This window comes from Trematomus bernacchii, unplaced genomic scaffold (genome assembly GCF_902827165.1).
Source record: "Trematomus bernacchii unplaced genomic scaffold, fTreBer1.1, whole genome shotgun sequence".
Classification (NCBI taxonomy): Eukaryota; Metazoa; Chordata; class Actinopteri; order Perciformes; family Nototheniidae; genus Trematomus; species Trematomus bernacchii.
The window spans coordinates 17,353,941-17,376,784 of record NW_022987593.1 but is presented as its reverse complement, the minus strand read 5'-3'; the positions used below and the strand labels follow the sequence as shown (position 1 = coordinate 17,376,784).

General features: G+C 38.6%; 1 protein-coding gene across 1 annotated transcript; it reads left to right on the top strand.

The window, feature by feature from the left end:
• The first annotated feature begins 721 nt into the window (after window positions 1-721).
• LOC117481989 (cell adhesion molecule 3-like) lies at window positions 722-17,727 on the top strand. The gene is made up of 11 exons (XM_034129934.1): window positions 722-836; window positions 9,479-9,606; window positions 9,743-9,833; window positions 9,974-10,186; window positions 10,316-10,669; window positions 11,169-11,393; window positions 13,836-14,102; window positions 15,801-15,888; window positions 15,985-16,042; window positions 16,278-16,375; window positions 16,882-17,727. The coding sequence occupies exons 1-10, from the start codon at window positions 722-724 to the stop codon at window positions 16,371-16,373; spliced, it is 1,635 nt and encodes a 544-aa protein (XP_033985825.1). The 3' UTR covers window positions 16,374-16,375; window positions 16,882-17,727.
• Window positions 17,728-22,844: the final 5,117 nt, after the last annotated feature.

Here is a 22,844-nt window from a genome sequence, read left to right as displayed (position 1 = left end):
TAAATGTAGAAGTACTCAGATCTTGTACTTGAGTAAATGTAAAAATAGCATCAGGATTCAGGGAGTCAACAACGGGAGAAATGGCAATATTGCTGTGGCTCGTTTCACTGTGCATCTTCAAAGCTTCCATTTGCAAAGCATGCTTCTGCAGCTGCAGGTGCACCTGATAGCCCTCCCCTCCCCCACTCTGACCAAGCTGTGACCTCTGCAACAAGAAAGAGGCAGGACAGAGCAGTATGAGGCTTATTCAGCTTAACTCTATGATATACAGTAATATATATATATATATATATATATATATATATATATATATATATATATATATATACAGGGTTTGGAGGGTTACTTTGTAAATGTAGTTAGTTCCTGAATACTGAATACATGGCTCTGAAAGTAATCCGAATCCGAATAGTTACGTGTCTTAAAAAAGTAACGTATTCAGATTACTTTTAGAATACTTTTGGAATACTTTATTTTTCCATAACAGATGGGTATGTTTTGGTGAACAGGAGACACTTATTTTACTGTTGTAATGGCTTATCAAGAGCACAACTCAAACACAACATCTTTGTGTCATTCTGGACAGCTCCCTCTCATTTGCACCCCACATAAAAAAACATCACTCGGACTGCATTCTTCTCCAGACTTCGCCCTGTCTCAATCCAGCACTGAAGTCCTGGTTCATGCATTCGTCACATCCCATATTGACTATTGTAATACCATGCTCTCAGGCCTTCCCATCAAACTCCTCAATAAACTTCAAATCATTCATAACTCTGCTGCCCGGATCATCACCCGCACCAAGTCCTCTGACCACATCACCCCCATCCTCATCCGTCTGCATTGGCTACCTGTAAAATACTGGATAGACTTCAGTCACGTCACGCAGCTTTCCCCTGAGAGATTTCTACGGGGAGAAGCTCAGCTAAAATATTACATGTACAGCACTTTGGCCCGACCAAAAATCGCTTTTAAATGTGCTTTATAAATAAACCTTGATTTGATTTGATTAAACGCTGCGGTGATTAAATGCAATGTTATGCTCCTAACCACTTCAAGCTTTATTTCTGAAACAGTATGGAGCTCAAACCTTTCTCTTTACCACAAGGGCATTATGTTACACATATTCTCTCCAGTAGCCTACAGCGTTAGCTCCATGGTTAGCTCTGAGTGTTAGCATGCTTGCTAATGTAAACACACAGCGTATTACTCCCAAAACACGCTGCGCATTGTTTCTGATACAGCACATAGCTTGACATGTTCTTTCTTAAGTGTTTACCGCTAGAACAGTGCCATTATATGTATTATATATAACAACTTTACTCTAAGCCTCCAGCAGACATCCTGCTGAATACACAGACACACAGCGCTGTGACTGTATACAGAGACGATAGGTTGGGTCGTGTCACGTGTGCCGGAGAATATAGGTTGGGACGTGTTACGTGTGCCGGAGATGATAGGTTGGGACGTGTCACGTCGGCCGGATGTCGCCAATGACGTTATAGGAGCGAAAATTCTGGATCTGCTTGTTAGCACCCTCCTTTTTTAGAGAGAGGTGTGGGTACGAAGGAAAAGAGAGAGGGTTTTGTTTACTGACACTTTGCGAGTTCCCTGACACACCGGGGACACATATTTATGTATAACAGACATCAAAAAGTGCATTTTGCATAGTATTGTAGGTCCCCTTTCAATTAATCATCATACTAAAGTGGATACTAAAGTAATGATAATGATAACTTTAGATAATGTCTAAAAGAATACTCTGTTACAGTAAAAGTCCTGCATTCAAAATGTTTCTCAAGTAAAAGTAGAAAAGTATTATCATCAAAATATAGTTAAAGCAGCAACAGTAAAAGTAGTCATTGTTCAGATTGTCCATTTCAGAATAATATATATGATATGTTTTATAATGATTGATCATGAAAGTGTTGTCAAAGGCTGGTATATATATATTTATATTTGCTTATGACTGCTCACCTCACTGGTCCCCTGTGTACAACAAAAGGCTGTGGTACAATCTGATCAGAGCCCTCCTTACTGCAGTCTGTCATTATATGTGTTTATAATGTTTTAACACACCAAAGAAGAGGACTATTAGGTGTGAATGCAACCTTAGTTTCCTGAAAGAGTGAATACTTAGGACATAACACAGTATGGCTTATAATACTGTTTAATACACAAGGGAGGTATCAAGACTAGAAAGCAAAGACAGAATATGGTATGTAAATGCATGAAACAATGGGAATGGCTGTGAGGGATGCAGGAGGAGCAGGGCCATGCAGGGACAGCAGGACCAGGGACAGCATTGGGAGGCCTAAAGATGGGAGCCACATCCATACAGCAAGAAAGAAACACCAACCACTCACACAGACAGAGGGCAAAAGGGTTAGTAACAAAACAACATGGGAGAAGAGAAGAAGGTGAGGATTTAAGGAACTGAGAGAGACATCTTATTGTTTTCAACTTGATAAATAGTTACATTACAAGGCTCGATGTAGACAATGCTCCTTTTCATAAGTTTATCGCGATCTGTCCAAACATTCGGCCAAAAGGCTTCATATTTTCCACTGCCAAAACTCATAGCTCTGTTGCCACAATTACGAGTAACGTCAGGTGTGCAGTGGTGGGAAAAGTACTCAGATGTTGTACTTTAGTAAAAGTAGAAGTACTCAGATCTTGTACTTGAGTAAAAGTAGAAGTACTCAGATGTTGTTCTTTAGTAAAAGTAGAAGTACTCAGATGTTGTACTTGAGTAAAAGTAGAAGGACTCAGATCTTGTACTTGAGTAAAAGTACTCAGATTTTCTACTTCTTCGTAAACTCTTTAAAGTAGCGACAGTAAAAGTAGTCATTGTGCAGATTGGTCCATTTCAGAATAATATATATGATATGTTTTATAATGATTGATCATTAAAGTGTTCTCAAAGCTGGTAAAGGTGCAGCTAGTTTTAATTACTTTGTATACTGCAGGGTAGCTTGTGAATTTACTCCAGGTGGAACTAAAGTCTGATTTAAGACTTGATTATATTTCCATTTACCTCTGAAATGCAGTGGGGTAGGAGTACAAATTATCATAACTGGAAATACCCAAGTAAAGTATAAGTACCTCAAAATTGTACATAAGTACAGTACTTGAGTAGATGTACTTAGTTACTTCCCACCTCTTGAGATGCTTCTCACAGCAAATATTGCTATATCTGATTTATTAACATGAATTTAGATTAATTAATCACAAAGCATATAATTCATTAGATTAATATTTGTAATTGCTTGACAGCCATAGTTTTAACACACTTCCAGAAAATAAACTAGAACAATATGTTCCAGCAATTATCTTATATTAAACTTTAATTTTTAAACTCAACATTTACCAATAATATATTTTACAGTAAGGTTAGGGGAAAAATACTATTGCGTATTTTATAATAAAGACTCCATTTTGTATAATAGCGGACATTTTAATTTTTAATAAACTTAAGCACATCACTACTATGCTTTGGGAGGCATATATCTTCTTAAATCTTCAGAAAATAATTAGTGATTAATAATTCTTAACTGATAATGCACAGTATGCAAGTATTTTATATCATGAATTGTGTTGATTTGTCATTTATATTTAATTTGTAACCTCTACATGGTTGACATGTAGCTGGTAACAGGCTTCTGTCAGGTCACCTGCAACTATATTTCCACCTCCTTCCTTACCCCTCCCTAGTTAAGCAATGTGACTGCAGTGACCAATCAATCAGAAAATGTGCAGTACAAGTAGATGCAGTACATGTGTGTGTCCTCTAGTTGGAGCCCAAGAGCACAGGAGAAAACGACCATTTCCATAGTTACTATTCTTGTTGGGACTTTTGCTGAAAATTACACAGCATGTTGTTCAGGCCTTCAGGGGAGTATTTCAGCATTGTTTTAGTGAGGACCACCCAAAAGGTCCTCACAACCAAAAATGTCCTCACAGAACGAGTTGTTTCTCAATAAGTGGTCCTCACAAGTATAGCAAACCAAACGCACACACACACACACACACACACACACACACACACACACACACACACACACACACACACACACACCATGTTTCCATCACTTCAGGGGACATTCAATTGACTTACATGCAATTCCTGGAGACCTATCCTAACCTTAACCATAACCAACACATGCCTAACCCTGACCAAGTCTTCACCCTAAAATGAATGATTCCCCTTATGGGGACCTTCCTTATGTCCCCATAAGGGAGGTGATTACCCACACGTGAGTGTGTACACAGATGTAGGTCCCCACAAGGATAGTAATGCTAGGTCACACACACACACACACACACACACACACACACACACACACACACACACACACACACACACACACACACACACACACACACACACACACACACACACACACACACACACACACAGGTTGATTCTTCAAACGCCTTACTTATTGTTGAATTGTGATCCTCATATTAATCCATTCATTCCACCTTTCCAAATATGTATATACGTATAGATATGTGTTATTTTTGTATTTCTAAAATGATGCTTGCATTTGACCTCTAGTTGTTAAATGAAGGTTAAACCAATTCCTCATTCTCTTTCTCACAGCTGTTCTTCTAAGTATCCTTTATACATATCTGTAACTTGCTTCTTCCTCTTTAAAAAAAAGTTTAAGTTCTTCTTTAAACCTCATCATAGATTGTGCTTCAATGTTTAATCAGACAGTACATCTTGAAAATGGGACTGCTATTGGTTTCCTTCTCTTTTTTTTAAATTGTTATGGAGTCTAGAGTGTAAACAACTATACAAATGTAACTGAGCTTAATTTTAATCCTTATTTTAGCTTTTGGAAAAGTAATCTTGCTGTTTTCCATGAGACCAATATGTTAGGTTGTCCTTCTTGTTAGTTTGTAGCCTTTATTTAACCAGGTGAAAGCCCCTTGAGATCAAAATATCTCTTTTTGTTGAGTAAATAACAGTGTGTTATTTAGAAAAGAATAACAAATTAGAAGGAAAAAAAGATTTAAAAAATACAGATTTCAGTATTTTGAGGCTCTGAGCCCCATTTCTTTTCCTCACAGACGGCAAAGAAAGTCCGACATTATACGATTTAAAATAAAAACAATAATCGTGGCTTGATATTGAGTAAGAACATGTTTTTATGAACCACACAGCTTCCGGTCTTCCGAGACCCGACCGGACAAAAAGACAAGTTGCAGGCACGAAACACACTACCAATAGAAATACATTGCTTTTAAAATCGTTCTGTGTGACACAAAAAAAAGGGGAAAATCGTGATGGTGAACACGAATCAATAGATTACATGTCGTGACTATAACACGAAATGCCGTGAGACTGGGTTGTCATCCCACCACTGTACCATCCTTGAAAAACACAATTTCTTGTGCTTAGACAATTTTAAGTCTTTTAAAAGTATGTGCTTTTTTTATAAATGTTTACATGGACTGGCCCCCCTCCCTCCCTTAGGGGAATTCATCCACAAAAAACACACTGGACGCTGCACTAGGTCAGAAACCAGAGGAGACTGTGAAGTCCACCGTAGAAGGACCACTTTTGGACAAAATGTCCTCTCCATTAAAGGCAGCTCTTTGTGGAATAGCCTCCCAACTGAGATACGGGATTGTCCCGCTCTCAATAACTTCAAAGGTCAACTCAAAGAATGGTTGAGAAACAAACAGACGTGCAATCACCGCTAAATGCACTTTAACACGGTATAGCTCTTGTATCCTCTCTTGCACTTTATATGTCGTAGCTGCTATATTGTATTGACATGTCATAAATACTTGTGTATGCTGCTCTTGCTCTTTTGCACTTTTTGCATATCATGTATTTATTTGTTGCTATGTTTGTAAAATGTAATTTTCTTAAATGTTTTATGTGAGGGACTGCGGATGGAAATGAGCTTAAAGCTAAATCTGGCACTGTTACGCTTGATACATTTGAATGTTTTAAGTGTTCATTGCTGTGCATTGTCCCTGTCAAATAAACGATTAAATAAAATAAAATAAAATGAAAATATTATTATCCCAATTATCCAAAGTTACTTATTAATATTAAACATTTATGTATATTACTTCAACACTGTTTGTTATGTGAATGTACTGTAACCTCATTCACTGAATGCAAACATGTTGTTGTACTCATGTGCAATGACAATAACGTTGAATATAATAAAATAATATAATCTAATTATCTGTAAGTGGACGGCATCTTCACATTCAGTGAGGCACCAGGAGATGTGAGATTTCTCTCACATCTGGACATTTCCATCACAGAACATTACAAAGGTTTGACTGTAGAGGGCAGGGGTACATCTTTGAAAAAATATATTCTGAATATAGTTTCTCATGTGCTCTGTGTTTGTGAAAAAGGACCCAAAGTGATAAATTAGTGTTCTGTATTACTGTTATTCTTTCAATCAGGAGAGATTATAGTGTCCGTCCAAAAAAAAAAATTACTTATAGTGAAAACCACCCTTGAATGATGGGATAGTAGACTAAAAGCTTTAGGAATCTATAACATATAATAAGTACCCTGTATCAAGATTGATGCAAAACAAGTGAAATTTGACCTATTTAGAGAGATTTAGCTAAATAAACCCACTTCTGGGGTCATTTGGGTGGATTTTCCATATCTCTGGCCCCCCTTGGTCGATTTTGATGATTGACACCTCTTTTTAACCGCTAGAACCAATGGAATCGAGGGGAAGTTCCACATACACACACACGTTACCAAATAAGGAGTGAGAGTGACGCGTAGCCAAAACCGGAAGCTGCAATACACTCTGGTGGCTACCATTAGCAGCTAATATTTATTCTCCGATTTTTACATAAAAATTGAATTATGGATTACGTGTTGTGATGTCTGTGTTTGCTTCCCCTATCGCGAGTTCTGATCGCTCAGTGATGATACTAATACCTATATAATCTGTGGAACCTCAGCTTTAATTGGATATCTTGTATGTGCAGTTACGATAAGTAATAAGGGTATCTTTACCTTGAGTTCTGTGCCAAGTGCGTTAGCATTTTTCGCTCGGGGGTCATTTAGACGTTTCTTATGAGATTTTTGTTTTGGTAAAAATGGTTCCTATCGTCAGTTAGCTGAGTTTCTTCCCGTTAATCTGGTGCTACACATTAATAGGTTTTTAAATATTAAGAAGCCCTGAGACACAGTTTCGTGAAAAAAAAATTCCCGCCAGACCCGGATTAGGGTCCTCTCGGGTTTAACAGGTTTTAACCTGGGCACTGGATATGATGACTTGATGTTTGAAACACCTGAAATCACACCTGACTGCAGGAGAGGGGAGAGCAGATGTAAAGTTTGACTGCAGCACAATGATTGGCTGCTGGAAATTGTGGTAAAATGTAATTAAAAGTGGACGCCCATAATTAGCTGATTATATGCAGTAGGATGAATACTACGGATGAAAAACAAATTCTTACTTTAATGATGATTTTTAACAATAAACCAACCATTCAGCGTGTTCGTTCCTGTTTTTACACACATTGTGGCTTTAAGGATGGCAATGTTGAGCTGTCAGTCAGCCATTTTCATACTGTATATGTTTACAAGTTAATGCATTGTTTGCAAAACCACAGAGTTCTTCATTTTAACTATGTTTACCGTCTCTTGTATCTTGTAACTGTTAAGAGGAAGGAAGCAAGGGCAGTTTTTAACACGTTGACCTCTTTTTAACACAGCTGTACGAGTGACAGAGAAAACACCCTGCTCGATGTACAAACGTTTTTTGGTGATTCACTGACAAACAGTATTTCTCCTGCATTTGATCGACCTGATGGTTTATCAGAGACGTGAGGAGCAGCTATGAGTCTACCAGCAGCAGCGAGAGGATTTGTCGTCTTCCTTCTCGTTGTACAAGGTACTGTTCATCTACATTTATATTGTAAGATAGTTGATGCAGCTCAGAAATACAGAGTGTTTGCACCATTTGGCATGGTAAAACTATGTCTGTGTTGATGGAAATAATGACTGTAAATATTACAAAACAACACTTTTTTTAAATTTAAATAATTGTTAATTAAAATGAATCGCTCTGTTGAACTTCCTCTTTCCTCCTGCAGTCCTCACCACTTAACTTTAGCAAGTGTTTCTCAGCATTATACATTCAGCAGCTGTATTTGATAATGTAATTAATATAAGAAACTTACGGTAGGAGTTGCAACGTGGATAAAAAGTCACTAATGAATAATCATCTGCCTTCAATCTGCCTGCGCCCATCAACGGATCGCTCTTTCTCTCTTTATGGCGGCCACAGTTTTGGCCCTAGGAGGCCGACATTTTGCATGAAAGTCAAGTGTTTGTGAAGGTGTGTGTACGTGAATGCATGAACATCTGTTTGCATGCATGTACATGATCGTAGCTTTTGCAGTTTCTTCATTGTTTGCCTCCATTGGACGGTGAAAAGTGTAAAGACTTACTGGAAACAGGAAGAGAGATCTGGGTATGACATGCAACAAAGGCACCGGGGCGATCACAGTAACAAGTTAGCGCAGTTACTCCCTATCAACGCTGCTATATGCAGCTTTCTTCAATGATAAGACCTCTCAAAACTCTACACTTCAGGCATCACCAACATAAGGATAGACAAACTTACTGCAGCATGAAGTAGAACTGCATGAACTGCTCCTAATACTAGACTCCTTGTACTAGGATGGGTTAAAAGCAGAGGCCAAATTTCACTGTGTGTGCTGTGTGCTCTGCATGTGTGACCATTAAAGAGGGTTTCATCCCTCCCTATTCTAGATGGGGACATAGTAATATTTATCTGACAAAACAAGACTGAACATTGAATTTATGTTAAGAGTCATTCAGAAACATGACTTTACATAAATACTCATGTGGTTTAGTGGATATTGTAGCTTTGATAAATATCTAATTTCTGCAGAGAAGTCAGATGCTTTCTTTAACCTGACAATGAGGAGACCTAGGTGCAACATGCAACATTTGTGTCGACTTTTGCAAGCAATTAGCAGTCCAACACTTAGAAATAACCTCTCTGTCAGTCATTTGTTATCTTAATATCACACGCCTCAATGTTCTGCTTTTCTTTGAAGTTTCCATTCACGCTCTGCAGCAGCCTGATCACTGAGAGAAAAGCAAGCCAGGAAAGAAGACTCTTTGTTCTAATATTATATTCTTATCTTTTTCTAAGGTTCAAAATCTAAGTATTTATCTGAGTATTTATCAAGTAAATACTGCGTTAAAGGTTAAATACACTGCAGCATGATGTCCTACGTCAACATTATATATGTTTTAGATCCCTCTGTTCACTGGAAACAATATTAAAACTTTAAAAGTATAAACCCAGTTAGAAACAAACATCAGAACATTCCCGTCTATGTAAATTAATATAATATGAAATAGTAAAAAGATGTGTTTGATGAAGCTAAGAAAGTCTAATGAGTCTGATGAATGTTTCTGATGTGCTCTGTGTTTCAGTGGTTCAGGGTCAGGGTGGCTGGGGAGTGACTTACTCTTCTACTGAGATCTGTGCAGAGAAAGGATCAACAGTGGAGATAAGATGCAGCTACACATACCCATCCAGATGGAAAGGAAGTGATAACACAGTACAGAAAACATTCTGGTTCACTAAAAAGAAAGATGGTGAACCTGTAGATCTGACCACAGTCTCAGAGTATGCAGGTCGTGTAGAGGATCTCTGTGAAAACAACATCTGCACTCTGAGAATCAAAAACCTGACAGAGAGCGACTCTGAAGTACTGGTTCAGGATCGAAACAAACCAAGAAGGTGGAAGATATTTTGGTTCACCTGGAGTCACTTTGTCTCTCACAGGTAATATTTTCATTCATGCCAATCATTTCCAAATGTTCAACTTTAAGAAAACAATAATATAAATGTGATGTGTTTTTATATACATGAATGTTGAGAGTTTATTCTTAAATAACCATCCTGATCCTTCTTCACAAATACAGATCTCTCGGTGCAGGTGGAAAGCAAAGATCCTAGCAGGGCAAACCTGACGTGTCAGAGCAGTTGTGATTTACCTGATAATGATTACGTCTGGTACAAGAACCGTGAAAAGATTCAAACAGCAACATCTTCTTCTCATCAAGTCGACTTGAGTTTTTTGGACAGCTATTCCTGTGCTTTGAAAGGATATGAGAACTCTCCCTCCCCTTCAGTGTGTGAGTTCACTTCACTACCTTATTCTAACATAACACCATCTAGTGGAAGCCATAGCTAACTGTATGGGTTTGTGACTTCTCATCAACTCTGGTAAAACAATGGTTTAAAAATCAGTTTGAATGTTTCAGGTGTCACTGGTCGACACAGCAACACGGTGACTTCCATTCAAGGAAGTATCTGCGCCCCCAAAGGATCATCAGTTGACATTTCCTGCACGTACAGCAGTAATGAATGTATTACATCAAAGTTCTGGTTTAGACCTGAGGGTAGTCATCAGGGACAGAATCCCTCTCAACCTGAGGACCTTATTAAAGACTCCCAGTATGCAGGTCGTGTTCAGATCCTTGAAACAGAGAGAGGACGCTCCACTCTGAGGATCTCTGACCTGAGAGACTCAGATTCAGCTCAGTATCTCTTCAAATTCAAAACATCAAGCTTTGAATGGAGGAGTGATTTACCTGGAACAACTCTGACTGTCACAGGTACTGATCAACACACACTGATAAAAATACACCTACACGTTATACCTTCAAATACAGTCCTCGCTCTCACGTCATCAGCCTCGCAGCTATTCAACAATGAATATGTTTACGAAACAAAATGGAAGTCAGAGAAGTGCACCGTTACTTAATGTTTAAGTCACAATAATTATGATATATAATTATGATTATCACTTTCCCCATGGTCCTGCTTGATAAGGTGTATTCAGTCACTTGTAGTTGCATTTCACTTTCCTTTAGCTCGATTACAAGGAAATGGTAATTGAAAATGGCACTTAGAGAAGTAGAGGAAACATTTTGATATCGGAAAAGGTGTTTATATTCCAATATTTTAATGTAAACAGTTTAATGTGACTATTAAAAAAGATTGTTCTCTTCATCTATGAGCCCCCCTCCCCTTACATAACAAATCCAGAGTAAACCGCTGGACCAAGTGATATAATATTGTGTCATTTCAAATGTTTATTTTTCTCATATCCAGCTCTGCAGGTGCAGGTGATCACAGCAACAGTCCAGCAATCTTATACCTTAGCAGAGCTGAAGTGTCACGGCAGCTGCAGTCCAGCTGGTGTTTCCTACATCTGGTTCAAGAACAACAAGAAAATCCCCACAACAACGATATCTTCTTATAAAGACTGGTTTCAACACAGAGACATGATCTCATGTGCTTTTGAAGGACATGAAGGCTTCCACTCTCCTGCAGTGTGTGAGTTTACTCATAAACACACACTGACATTACAATACAATTTCAGAGGATTCTGCTGAATCTGAATGCAGATGCCGCAGTTATATATATCGAAAAAGAAAGCTTAACTACAGCCAGTAAATAATCCACTTTAGGTAAAGAGACATACAGAAGACATAGATTATAGTGGAGACCTCATTTTGAATAAAGAAGAATTAAAAACAAAACTAAATATCAACAATAACAGTAAATCCTCTAGGCACCAAGACACCTCACAAACAAAGATATCATAAATGAGGTTAGCTTTAAATTGTTCTTCATGTCATTCAAGGTTGCAGGTGCAAAATGAGATTATGTAGATTTTTGCAAGCTCTGTAAAAACAGCCACCTCCTGCAACGTAATGTAATCATGATGAGAGCCCACAAGATAATTTAAGGAGGTGAAAAAATAAAAGCAGCAGCTATGAGTTGAACTGCAGCAGCGAGTGGATTTGTTGTCTTCCTCCTCTCTGTGAGACGTACTGTACATCTACATTTATATTGTAAGATAGTTTAAACACTTAAGAAATACAGCACCATTTAGCATGGTAACACTATGTCTGTATGGATGGAAATAATGACTGTACATACAGTACCTACATTAACAAACAACACATGCTTTAAATAATTGCCAATTCATCGCTGTGTTGAACTTCCTCTATCGTCCTGCAGTCCTCAACATAACTTTAAATGAATGTTGTTCAGTTGCTGTTGTAGCTTTGATAAATATCTAGACATTTCTGCAGAGATGATGCTTTCCTTCTGTCAATGAGGAGAGTCGGACTCGAGTGCCGATTTTCGGGACTCGTGACTCGACTCGGACTCGCGCATTGATTGACGCGACTCGGACTTGGACTCGTCAATTCTCGCGCACGATGACTTGGACTCGGACTCATGAATTCTCGCTTACAATGACTTGGACTCGGACTCGTGAATGTTCCCCCCCACGATGACTCGGACTCGTACATTGACGCTCCGACTTGGACTCGGACTCGAGCAAGTTTTCTCTGGAGTCTGATGTCCTCTATCCCTGCGTGTGCACCTGCGAGGCGAGTTCATGTACTGGGCCCCGCTATTCCAGTCTAAAGATGTCTAGAGACACACCCCGCATCGTGCTGTATGCTTTCACACATTCTGCTTCCACATTGGAAAAGAGCAGCGCAAAATGCTCGTTATATGGAAAAAATATTGAAGAGAAGAGAAGGCTCCATAACACATTACTCTAAGGATCGAGTTCAGACATATAGGCTGATAGAACACTATCATCAGAGTAACGTGATCTAATCAATAAATAAAGATTCAGCCGATAACATGAAAGCACATGGCTACTTAACATACAGAATGACGTCATTTTGCATGCTAAGTAGCCATGTGCTTTCTGGGGCTCAATCTTTATCGGTAAACCGATTTAATCGGTAAAATTCCTTCAAAATAAGAGTCCCGATCTTATTACTATCAAAATAAAAGTGCAAAACGAAAACTTTACCATAGAAAAATATTGGATTACAAATATAATCACTTCTCTAAAAGGTAACTCATTTTAAATATAGTTAGACATATTATGGGTCATTTACAATAATAATAATAATAATATTAATATTGGTAATAAGCTTTATATTTGTATAGCACCTATTACAAAAATTGTAGCCAAACTGGCTTCACAGCAGTTCAATAGACAGATTAGTATAACATGACAGGATAAAAGCAATGTAGAGGAGCAGCTACATTTCAACACATATATCCACAAAGATTAATACATGAAGACTTGTGACTCGGACTTGACTTGGACTCTTCTTAGGTGACTCGGACTTGGACTCGGACTCGAACACAGGTAATGATGACTCGGACTCGGACTCGACTCGGACACTCCTTGGGTGACTCGGACTTGGACTCGGACTCGAACACAGGTAATGATGACTGAGACTCGGACTCGACTCTGACACTCCTTGGGTGACTCGGACTTGGACTCTGACTCGACTACGACTCTCCCTTGGTGACTCGGACTTGGACTCGGACTCGAAGAGTGGTGACTCGAGAGTGACTTGGACTCGTGAATTGGTGACTTGACTACAACACTGCAATAAGGTAATTAAAAATAAATAAAACAAGGTTCTCATACAGAGAGACGTACAACATTATAATAATCGTCAATAATACATTTGAGTTCGTAGTGATTAGCATCACAGTCTTCATTCGTTGCCCTCTATCGACTACAAATGAAGTGTACCTTATTGTAGTGTAAAGTTTCAATGTTGTGCACCTTTTGGACAAAGGTTAAATCCGTCCAACATGCATTTTGTCAAACCGTGTTCGAAGTCCAAAATGCAGCTACAGTTCATTCAGCATTCAATAATGTAGATACCCTTTGTGCTAATCTAGTGAGAAACACATTCTTAATATTTTCTGTTAACACTTCTCCTCCAGATGCTCCGAGACGCCCTTCTTTGTCAAGACCCTCTGGTGAGATAAAGGAGGGCCGTTCAGTGACTCTGACCTGTAGCAGTGATGCTAACCCAGAAGCTAAATACACCTGGAACAAGAAGAATGGAAATGCAGACGTTCCTCTTCTCAGTGAAGGACCCCAGCTTGTCTTCGGATCCATCCAGTCCTCTGACTCTGGACAGTATTTCTGTTCAGCTGAGAACGAGCTGGGGAGAAGCACATCTGAAAAAGTCTTTATTAATGTAAAATGTGAGTGAAATTGTTTATTTAAAGCTAAAATGTGCCCAGTACCTGGATGGGCAACGTTTACTGATCTTAATTTCTAAAACAGTCCCTCCTTCATATTCACCATCTGCTGCAGCTTTAGGAGTTTTTTAGCAGTTTTAATGCAGCTTTTGGACCCAGATTCAAACCTTAAACATCCATTTGTCCGGACATCTTCAAAGTCTAAAATACAGCTTCACAAAGCCATAACCAATTTGTTATTTAAATTAGTAGAGATTAAATAGGACAAGATAAACTCCACATCCATACATGTCAACACTGAGTGAGTTTAACTAGAGATTGAATCGAGGGAAACTGTTAGAAATATGTTCTTTATATTTCATTACGTTTAGCTCACACTTTGTCCAAAGCAACTTACTATAAGTGCAATCAACCCTGAGGATATAGCAACATACAAGGATCTGACAAAGACTAACAGGAGACCAGGACTTAAATACTATCATAATGTTGATTCTTCTTCAAAAACACAAGGGTAGCAGGTTAAATAATCAGGATGGGGCGGACAAACACACAGGCGGGAAAACACAAAGCCAGGAAGTAAAAACTAAAAAAGTTGACTGAAATGGGAAGTTTAAAGAATTTAATGTCCATAGGTTCAGTCAGAGTTGCGTTACTTTTATAATTCAGTAATCACACTACAGTTACTAACATTGTCCCGACACGCGTTACTTCGTTACTTTTATAAAATTAGTCATAATCACACTGAGAGACAAGAGGGGTTTCCGCCGCAGGTTTATATGTACGTAATCTGCGCGACTTGCGCGTCGACATCTCCACGTGCAGTGCTGCATAAACATGGCTGAGTCAGCGATAACTTTCGAGGGGTGGAGGTATGCCCATTATTTTGAGTTCGTCCGAAGAATAGACAGGAATGTGACGGTGAGGTGCAAACTGTGTCCAGGCCAGAAGCTGTTATCCACTGCTGCAAACACCACGTCAAACCTCAACAAACACCTGCAAAGAACACATGCTAAGGTGAAGCTAAAAGCTAAGGACCCCCGAACCCAGAGTGAGGATGTTGTGAGTCGCCGCTGCCGACTCCGAAGCAGCACAAATTAGAATTTGGAGGACCGGTAACCAAAGCAGAGATGGACAGGCTTGTAGCATCCTTCATAGTAGAGGTAATGTTGCCCATTTGCACAGTGGAATCACCATCGCATCGTTCAGAGATATACTGCGCAAAATACAGATAGCAGGAGACAGAGGACAGCCATAATCAGAGCTATCTGGATCAGTCTTATGTGACAATGGAAACTGAACTAAAGAGAACATTTTAAACTTTAGCAGTCTGCGTGATCTGCCTGTAGGGAGGGGCGGGCCGGCCCTGCGAGTAAAGTAACGAGTAAAGTAACGAGTAAAGTAACGAGTTACTTTATGTAGAGAGTAACGAAGTAGTGTAATATGTTACTTTTTTTAAAGTAATATGTAATATGTAATATATTACTTTTTTTTAGTAACGACCCCATCTCTGGGTTCAGTGGACACAGATTTGGTTTTCAGTCTATGACGCACGATGTGTAGACTTTCTGCTGTTCTGATAGCAATGGGGAACTCCTTCTACCAGTGTGGAGCCAGGATAGCAAACAGGCGTGTGTTTGTTGAGGGGTTCCTGGATCCCACTCACAGTTAAAGTATCTGACAACTGTTTACCTCCTGTTCTAGATACATCCCCAATGATCGTGAACATCACCAGGTTCTCTGTGGTGGTTCTGGTGCTGATTCCTCTGCTCCTTGTCTGTCTCTGGATGAGGTGAGACTATTCAACTTCTGCATTGACATTTATCATTTGGGGTACTTAGAGTAACACTTTTACTTATTTATCTGACTATGTTTGAACACAATTCAGGAAGAAGAAGACTGTGAGCTCCACCTCTGAAGCGAATGAACCCATAGAGACTGTGGAGGTGAGACAGTGACAGATCCAACTCCAGCAAAGTGATATTACAGAATTGTTAATAATTGTGTTCACAAGGAGAATGTAAATATGCCTTGCTTCTTGATATACAATTACCAATATGTACTAATCCTCCTGTCATTCGAATCAAAAGAGAAATATATTAAACAGTCTTTCTTTTATTAAAAGGTGTAATTGTATCCAAAGGACTTGAACGTTCATCTTTTCTTGTCTCTACTCTTCAGTTGGAGTCTGGTCCTGATTATACTAACGTCTCAGACCTGAACATGGTCTCTGCAGAACAGACAGAAGAACCAGAGGAGCAGGAGGACCTGGTCTGAAGGTCAGCCAGCTATCAGTCAGCAGCATGTGCTCTAAAGTCATCTTTTAGTTAATTCCTATCTATTTGTGTAGACATATATGTTCAAACCTTAGACGTTATAGGTCTTTCAAAACGCCTTAATGCTTAATAACGTTTTCTGACGGAGGAAAACATGTACTTTTTGTCCATTGCTGACGTTAAATTGACCGGACTTCCATCGGCGGGTTGATTTGACGGCACTGAGTCCCTTGATCAGAGCGACCAAAGCAAAAAAATAAATAAAATCACAGTGCAGTGTAAAACTTCATCCTGGATTTAAAAATAGCAGTTTAGTCACATTACCAAGTTTGACCCAATACGCCTCCTGTAATTTCAGCAAGGACTTTAACACAAATTGAATGGCAGTAAAAAGGCCAATAAGAAGCTACATGTGTCGAAAAACAAACTCAAAACAACTACTCAGGTCCATTACTGAGAAATAACTCACTAACGTTTGCTCATGCTTTTCTTCTGCTGCTTTAAACCAGAGGGAGACTGACCTGGATGGAAACAGAAGGAAGTGAAGCATTGAAGAGGAAACATTTACCTTCAAATATAAGAGTTTCATTGTTAGCGGCAGGTAGGAGTCAGCAGTCACAGACAGCAGGAGATATACAGGCATGAGTAGATTGCAACTTGTTATACTGTAAATATAAACACATTTTACTACAGTAATGTGCATGTGCTAACATCCATCATCAAGAATGCCTATCATATTTATAGCATTCCTTCATTTTGTATACATGTTGTAGTCAAAAGGTTATAATAGTAGTGAAGTTGGGATAAATTAGGAAAAAATGAAATAAAGAAGGCTTATACATATTAGGTATATATGTTGATATACATATAGGCATACATCTGCACAAACCTACACACACACACACACACACACACACACACACCCTCATATTTAATCAATATTTTCAACTTGTTCAAATATTATCTTTCTTGATTCGTCTTTTTTTATATGTTATTGTGTCTGGTTCTAAAATGATGTTCACATTTGACCTCTGGTTGTTAAATGAAGGTTGAGTTGTAATCAGTTCCTCATTTCTCTTAGCTCTACTTCTAAGTATTCTTTATAAATAACTGTAACATGTTTTCTTCCTCTTTCAACAGAGTCTTAACCTCAGCATCTTGTCCTTCAGCGTAGCACAAGCCTTATTTTATGTGTTTTTGGAAATATTATTATTATTTGTCCTTATGAAATATGTTTAGTCATAGATCTTGTGAAGGGGTATGCTCTTGGTTGCTTTCTCTTTTTTAAAGTGGACCTATCATGCTATATTTGAATAATATATTGTAGGGCCATACCTATACAAGGTATATTTATACGTTTTGTTTTTCAAAATACCAAACAGATCATGCATTTTAGCCATGCCTCATTTCGCTCTATTTTGCTTTCCTCCACCCTGTCTTTGCATGCGCTGCAGCTGACCACGCCCCCCTGCAAAGGAGGGGGCCGAGTTACGAGCGTCGTGTTACCATGCTGTTACCATGCCACGGCAACCTCTCATTCCCCTGATAGGTCAGCTCCGCCGTCCTGACGTCAGAGGAATGTTCAAATCTGGATCAGTCTGTATCAGATCCGTTGCAGCCCCGTGTTTAGAGATTTGGGTATGGAGGAAAAGAGAGAGGGTTGTGTTTTCTGACACTTGGTGAGTTCCCTGGAACACCGGGGACACATATTCATGTATAAAAGACGTACAAAAGTGCATTTTGCATGATAGGTCCCCTTTAACCTGTTCCACTCTGAGCCTGTTTTTCAGGTCTCAGGCTCGAAAATGACATTCCCAGAACAAATGACCATATCTTCCCTTCTAAAAGGGTTAAATTAATAATCTTTTCTCAAAGTAATGATAAACCTGTGAGTTGGATGTAGAAGTGTCAGAATCAATATAAATGTTTTTTATTTTAAAGAAAATTCAGATTTTACATAGTAAAAAACTGTAAATTATAGTGTCCGTCCAAAAATTATTTTTTACAGATAGTGAAAACTACCCTTGGATGATGGGTTAGTAGACTAAAAGCTTTAGGAATCCAAAGTACAACATATAATAAGTACCCTGTATCAAGATTGATGCAAAACAAGTGAAATTTGACCTTTTTAGAGAGATTTAGCCAAAAACTGGGCCATCTGGGGTCATTTGGGTGGATTTGACCTATCTCTGGCCCCCCTTGCTCGATCTGGTTGGTTGACATACCCTTGTGACCGTTAGAGCCAATAGAATCGAAGGAGGAGACTCACATAGACACACATTATAAAGAAAAAATGTTGCCGCTTCGCGTGTGGAAAGCGAAACTAAACTGGAGGAATGTCTCCTTCTGGAGTTTGGAAACTAAAACGCAGTTGTATTGCTTATGGATTATCAGAAATAATTTCAAAGAAGGCACAGACACATAGGATGAACCTATGGATTAACTGCAGCATCGTTTTTTTTATCGTTTTAATGCCATTGAAGACCACTTTTGACCAAGGTGAGCCATATTTACATGTTTAGCTTCTTGGCTCCACATGTGATGATGTACGCTTTCGTTGATAGCGTCGCGAATGTTTATCACTGAGTGTTGAGGTGGGCACCGTTAGATTCAGTGTCTCCAGGACACCAAAAAATAGTGTTTGGTTGTGCATCTAGGATAAGTAATAAGGGAGTTCTGAGTGAGTTTATGTGCCTTTGTCGGTCCCGTTTTTTTGATCGAGGCTAATTCAGAGGCTGAGTGCTAGCATTGTGGGTTTTTTTTGAAAAAAAAAATTAAAAAGATCAGTTAGCTGAGTTTCTTCCCGTTACATGGATATAACACATTCATAGTTTTATTCAATATTAAGATTCCTTAGACGTTGTTTCCTGCAAATGACGCGTTTATCCGCCCGGTACCGGGGGGGAAGGCGTGAAACAGGTTAAATTGATAAAGTATTTTTTAAGTTGTAAATTGTCTTTTAATTCTGAATGAGTATTTGTAAATACATTTGCAGTCCTTTTGACCAAACCTTTGTCACATTGTCCATATTATACATTTATGTTTTCATATTGAGTTATATAGAGCAGTGGTTCCCAAACGGTGTGCCGCGGCACACTGGTGTGCCGTGAGGCAAGTCCGGGTGTGCCGTGGGATTTTGTGACAACCATACGTTATTATTGCAATATACAACTACACAAAAATAATTATTTTTTAATTTACTATATCAGTACTTTGTATGCACTCATTTCATAATACAGAGGCAAACTCTATACCTAAAAACAATTCTTTAAAAAAAAAATCCTCACAGAACCCCATATTTCGCTGTTAACGCAGTTGCAGGTGGGAATTATAAGACCGTGACACATCGAAGGCTGAAGGACAACATTAAAACAGAGAAACACGCAAGAGGGAAAATGGAGCGCTTTCTTGTGCGGAGCAAACCACCAACCACCAGTGCAGAGACTGCCGACAACCCACCACCGAAAGAAAAGAGGAAAAAAACTGTCAGCAGACAGTATCATGAAAGTTACCTGTCTTATGGCTTCAGTGGCGAGCGGCAGATTTTCCCTACAAATAGACGAACCTACTGACATAAGTGGGGCTGCCAAACTTCTGGCAAACGTCAGATATGTTGATGCTGACTAGGGATGCCAGAAACTGAAATTCAAATTTTCAAATTCGAAAATCGGACAGCCCTGGCGAATATTACTCGATTATTCGCCGCGGGAGAGAAAAAAAAGTCTTTTCGCAGAGGTTGCATTTTACTTCATTTGCACTAGTCACTTCGCTTCTTTGAACGTGCCGCTTTGTTCACCTTTAGTTGTGTTGTTCTCACTGTTCTGTATATCGCCAATTGCACGTGTGACGGAGAGAGAGGGGGGGGGGGGGGGGGGTCGGTGTGTAGCAGGCTGCAGCAGGCAGCAGCAGTCTGCACTCTTCCTCCAAGTTTACAGTAAAACAAACTGGTGGTGTGACCAATGGCCATTTACAATTATTAATACTATTACTATTAGCATTAGTTTATATTTTGGTTGAAACTAAGCCAGAAAAAAGAAAAGAAAGACATAAATAATAATAAAAATATATATAAATAAAATCGAATTTTAAAAATAATTTTCGATTATGGAGACTGTAACGAATATTCGAAAAATCGAATAATCGCTGGCATCCCTAATGCTGACTCTATCAAAGAGACGTTTTTCTTTTGCAAAGAAATGGAAAGCCATACTACGGGAGAAGAAATATTCAGGGTAACTAATAACTATTTAAAAGAGAACAGTCTGACCTGGAATATGTGCGTCAGTCTTTGCACAGATGGTGCGGCAAGCATGACGGGGAGAGTGAAAGGATGTATTGCTAAGGTGAGAGCACAAAACCCACATATCGTGACAAACCACTGCATTTTGCATAGAGAGGCATTAGTTGCCAAAACCATGCCCCCGGAGTTGACTGAGGTGCTGAATCAGGCTGTGCAGATGGTGAATTACATCAAATCAAGGCCCCTGAAATCTCGCCTCTTCTCCCAGCTGTGCGCCGAGATGGGAGCCGACCACCAAAGCCTGATCCTCCACAATTTTTTATTTTGTGACCTCACTGGTTTAAATGAGTGTGTTGCTGCTTTGATGAAGCCTAATTTGATAAAGTTTCAAATTAATTTCTGAAATATTTCGTTAATAAATATTTCATGAGTAATATAGTTGTCTTTGTCACATTTTATTTGGCATTAGTAAATAATTATGCACATTTACAGATATTTTACATGATATGAGTGATAACACGTGTTTTAGGGCTATTTTGCACAATAGGTGTGCCTTGAGATTTTTACTTGTCCTTTGGTGTGCCTTGGGCACAAAAAGTTTGGGAACCACTGATATAGAGTATGTCTTATCCATCTGTGTTGCCCTTTCGAGTGTGCAGTGTCTTTTCTATCAAAGGCACTTAGCTGTTGTGTTATCATTAGTCCATTGTATTGCCTATGTGTTTCAAATACAAAAAAAGTGTGTGAAATAAAGAAGTTAAAAGAAAAACCTTTTTAAAGTGTATTTATTTATAAACCATCAAACCTTTTCACTGGTAACCCCCAAAGTGTCAGACTCTACCAACCAGCATTAGTCTCAGTTAACTCCAGGTCCCAATGAGGCGTGTAGTAAAATGTGAATATTATTGACCTCTGCTGGTGACCAGTAGGTGTTACAACAACAAACAGACTAGTTAGTCTAATAAACTCTGGTTTAGTCCTTCAAGTCCCTATTAGAATAACCACATAATTAAACATTTGTTCTACTAATGTCTTACCTTTGAAACAAAGCAGTGTTGGGAGAAGTACTCAGATCCTCTACTTAAGAAAAACTAGAAATACTATGAACTTGATCACAAATTAAAGCTAGGAATTGAAAATGTGACTTGAGTAGAAGTACAGAAGAATCAGTCAATTGTAATTCAAATATTAAACTAAAAGTACTCATATTGCAGAATTGTCCTTTAACAGGATTGAATTAGCAAAGTATTTTAGAATATTATAATTGGGTTTTTATCCCCACTATTTCAATGTTAAGCAATTTTTCAAGTACTCTTGTCGTCCAAATAGCACAGTACTGTATCATGTCATATCAAGTGTTTATATGTAAATGGAAGCTAAAACTGATAAATAAATGGAGTGGAGTAAAAGTTTAGGTAGCATAAAATGGATGCTCTCAAAATAAAGAAAATAATTTCAACATAGTGCTTGAGTACAATACTTTAGTAAATGTATTTAATTACTTTCCACCGCTGGGAAAATGTTATTTTAACGTTTGGTTAGCCGAGACGTCCTTGTTTTGCCACATGTTAGCGTGTGAAATTCAACATACAACAGGCCTATACTTTTCTTTAGCTATTCATTTGTGGTAACTGCTAATTACCAAATGCTAGCCAGCCAGCTAACACGTTAAATCTAACTGTTAAACGTGGTAAACAATAAACCTGCTAATCACCTGGATGGCAGCATTGTCATTGTGAGCATGTTAGCATGCTGATGTTAGCATTTAGCTTTAAAGGTCTATTGTTATACTATTTTTAGGCATATATTATAGGTCTCAGATATAATAACATGTCTATGAAGTGTTTTACTCAAGATACCAAACAGATCACCCATTCTTCCCTCAAACCCTTCTATTTCAGCCCTGTTACTAAAGTGCTGATTCTGTGTCCATAGCTTTAAAAAATAAACAAAAAATAAAGAGAGGAGAGCTCATGCAGAAGAGTTCTACCCAGATTCTCAGCTAAATGCTGCCGTGATTAAACGCCATATTATGTTCCAAACCACATCAAAGATCATTTCTGAAAACAGTATGGAGCTCAAATGCTTTTTCTCTCTCAGGTTTACCACAAGGTGAGTTCCTTTTTATATCCTGCTTCTTTACACATACTCTCTCCAGTACAGGTTAGCTCTGAGTAATAGCTATGCTAATGTAAACAAAGACCATATTTTATTCCCAAAACAGGCCGCGCA

What these genes read in the sequence shown, in the direction of transcription:
- LOC117481989 (XM_034129934.1), top strand. Translation starts at nt 722, where the DNA reads ATGCTCTCAGGCCTTCCCATCAAACTCCTCAATAAACTTCAAATCATT. An exon ending in CATCACCCCCATCCTCATCC is followed by an intron (nt 837 to 9,478) that starts GTCTGCATTGGC and finishes TCTGTGTTTCAG; the next exon opens with TGGTTCAGGGTCAGGGTGGC. An exon ending in AGTCTTTATTAATGTAAAAT is followed by an intron (nt 14,103 to 15,800) that starts GTGAGTGAAATT and finishes CTCCTGTTCTAG; the next exon opens with ATACATCCCCAATGATCGTG.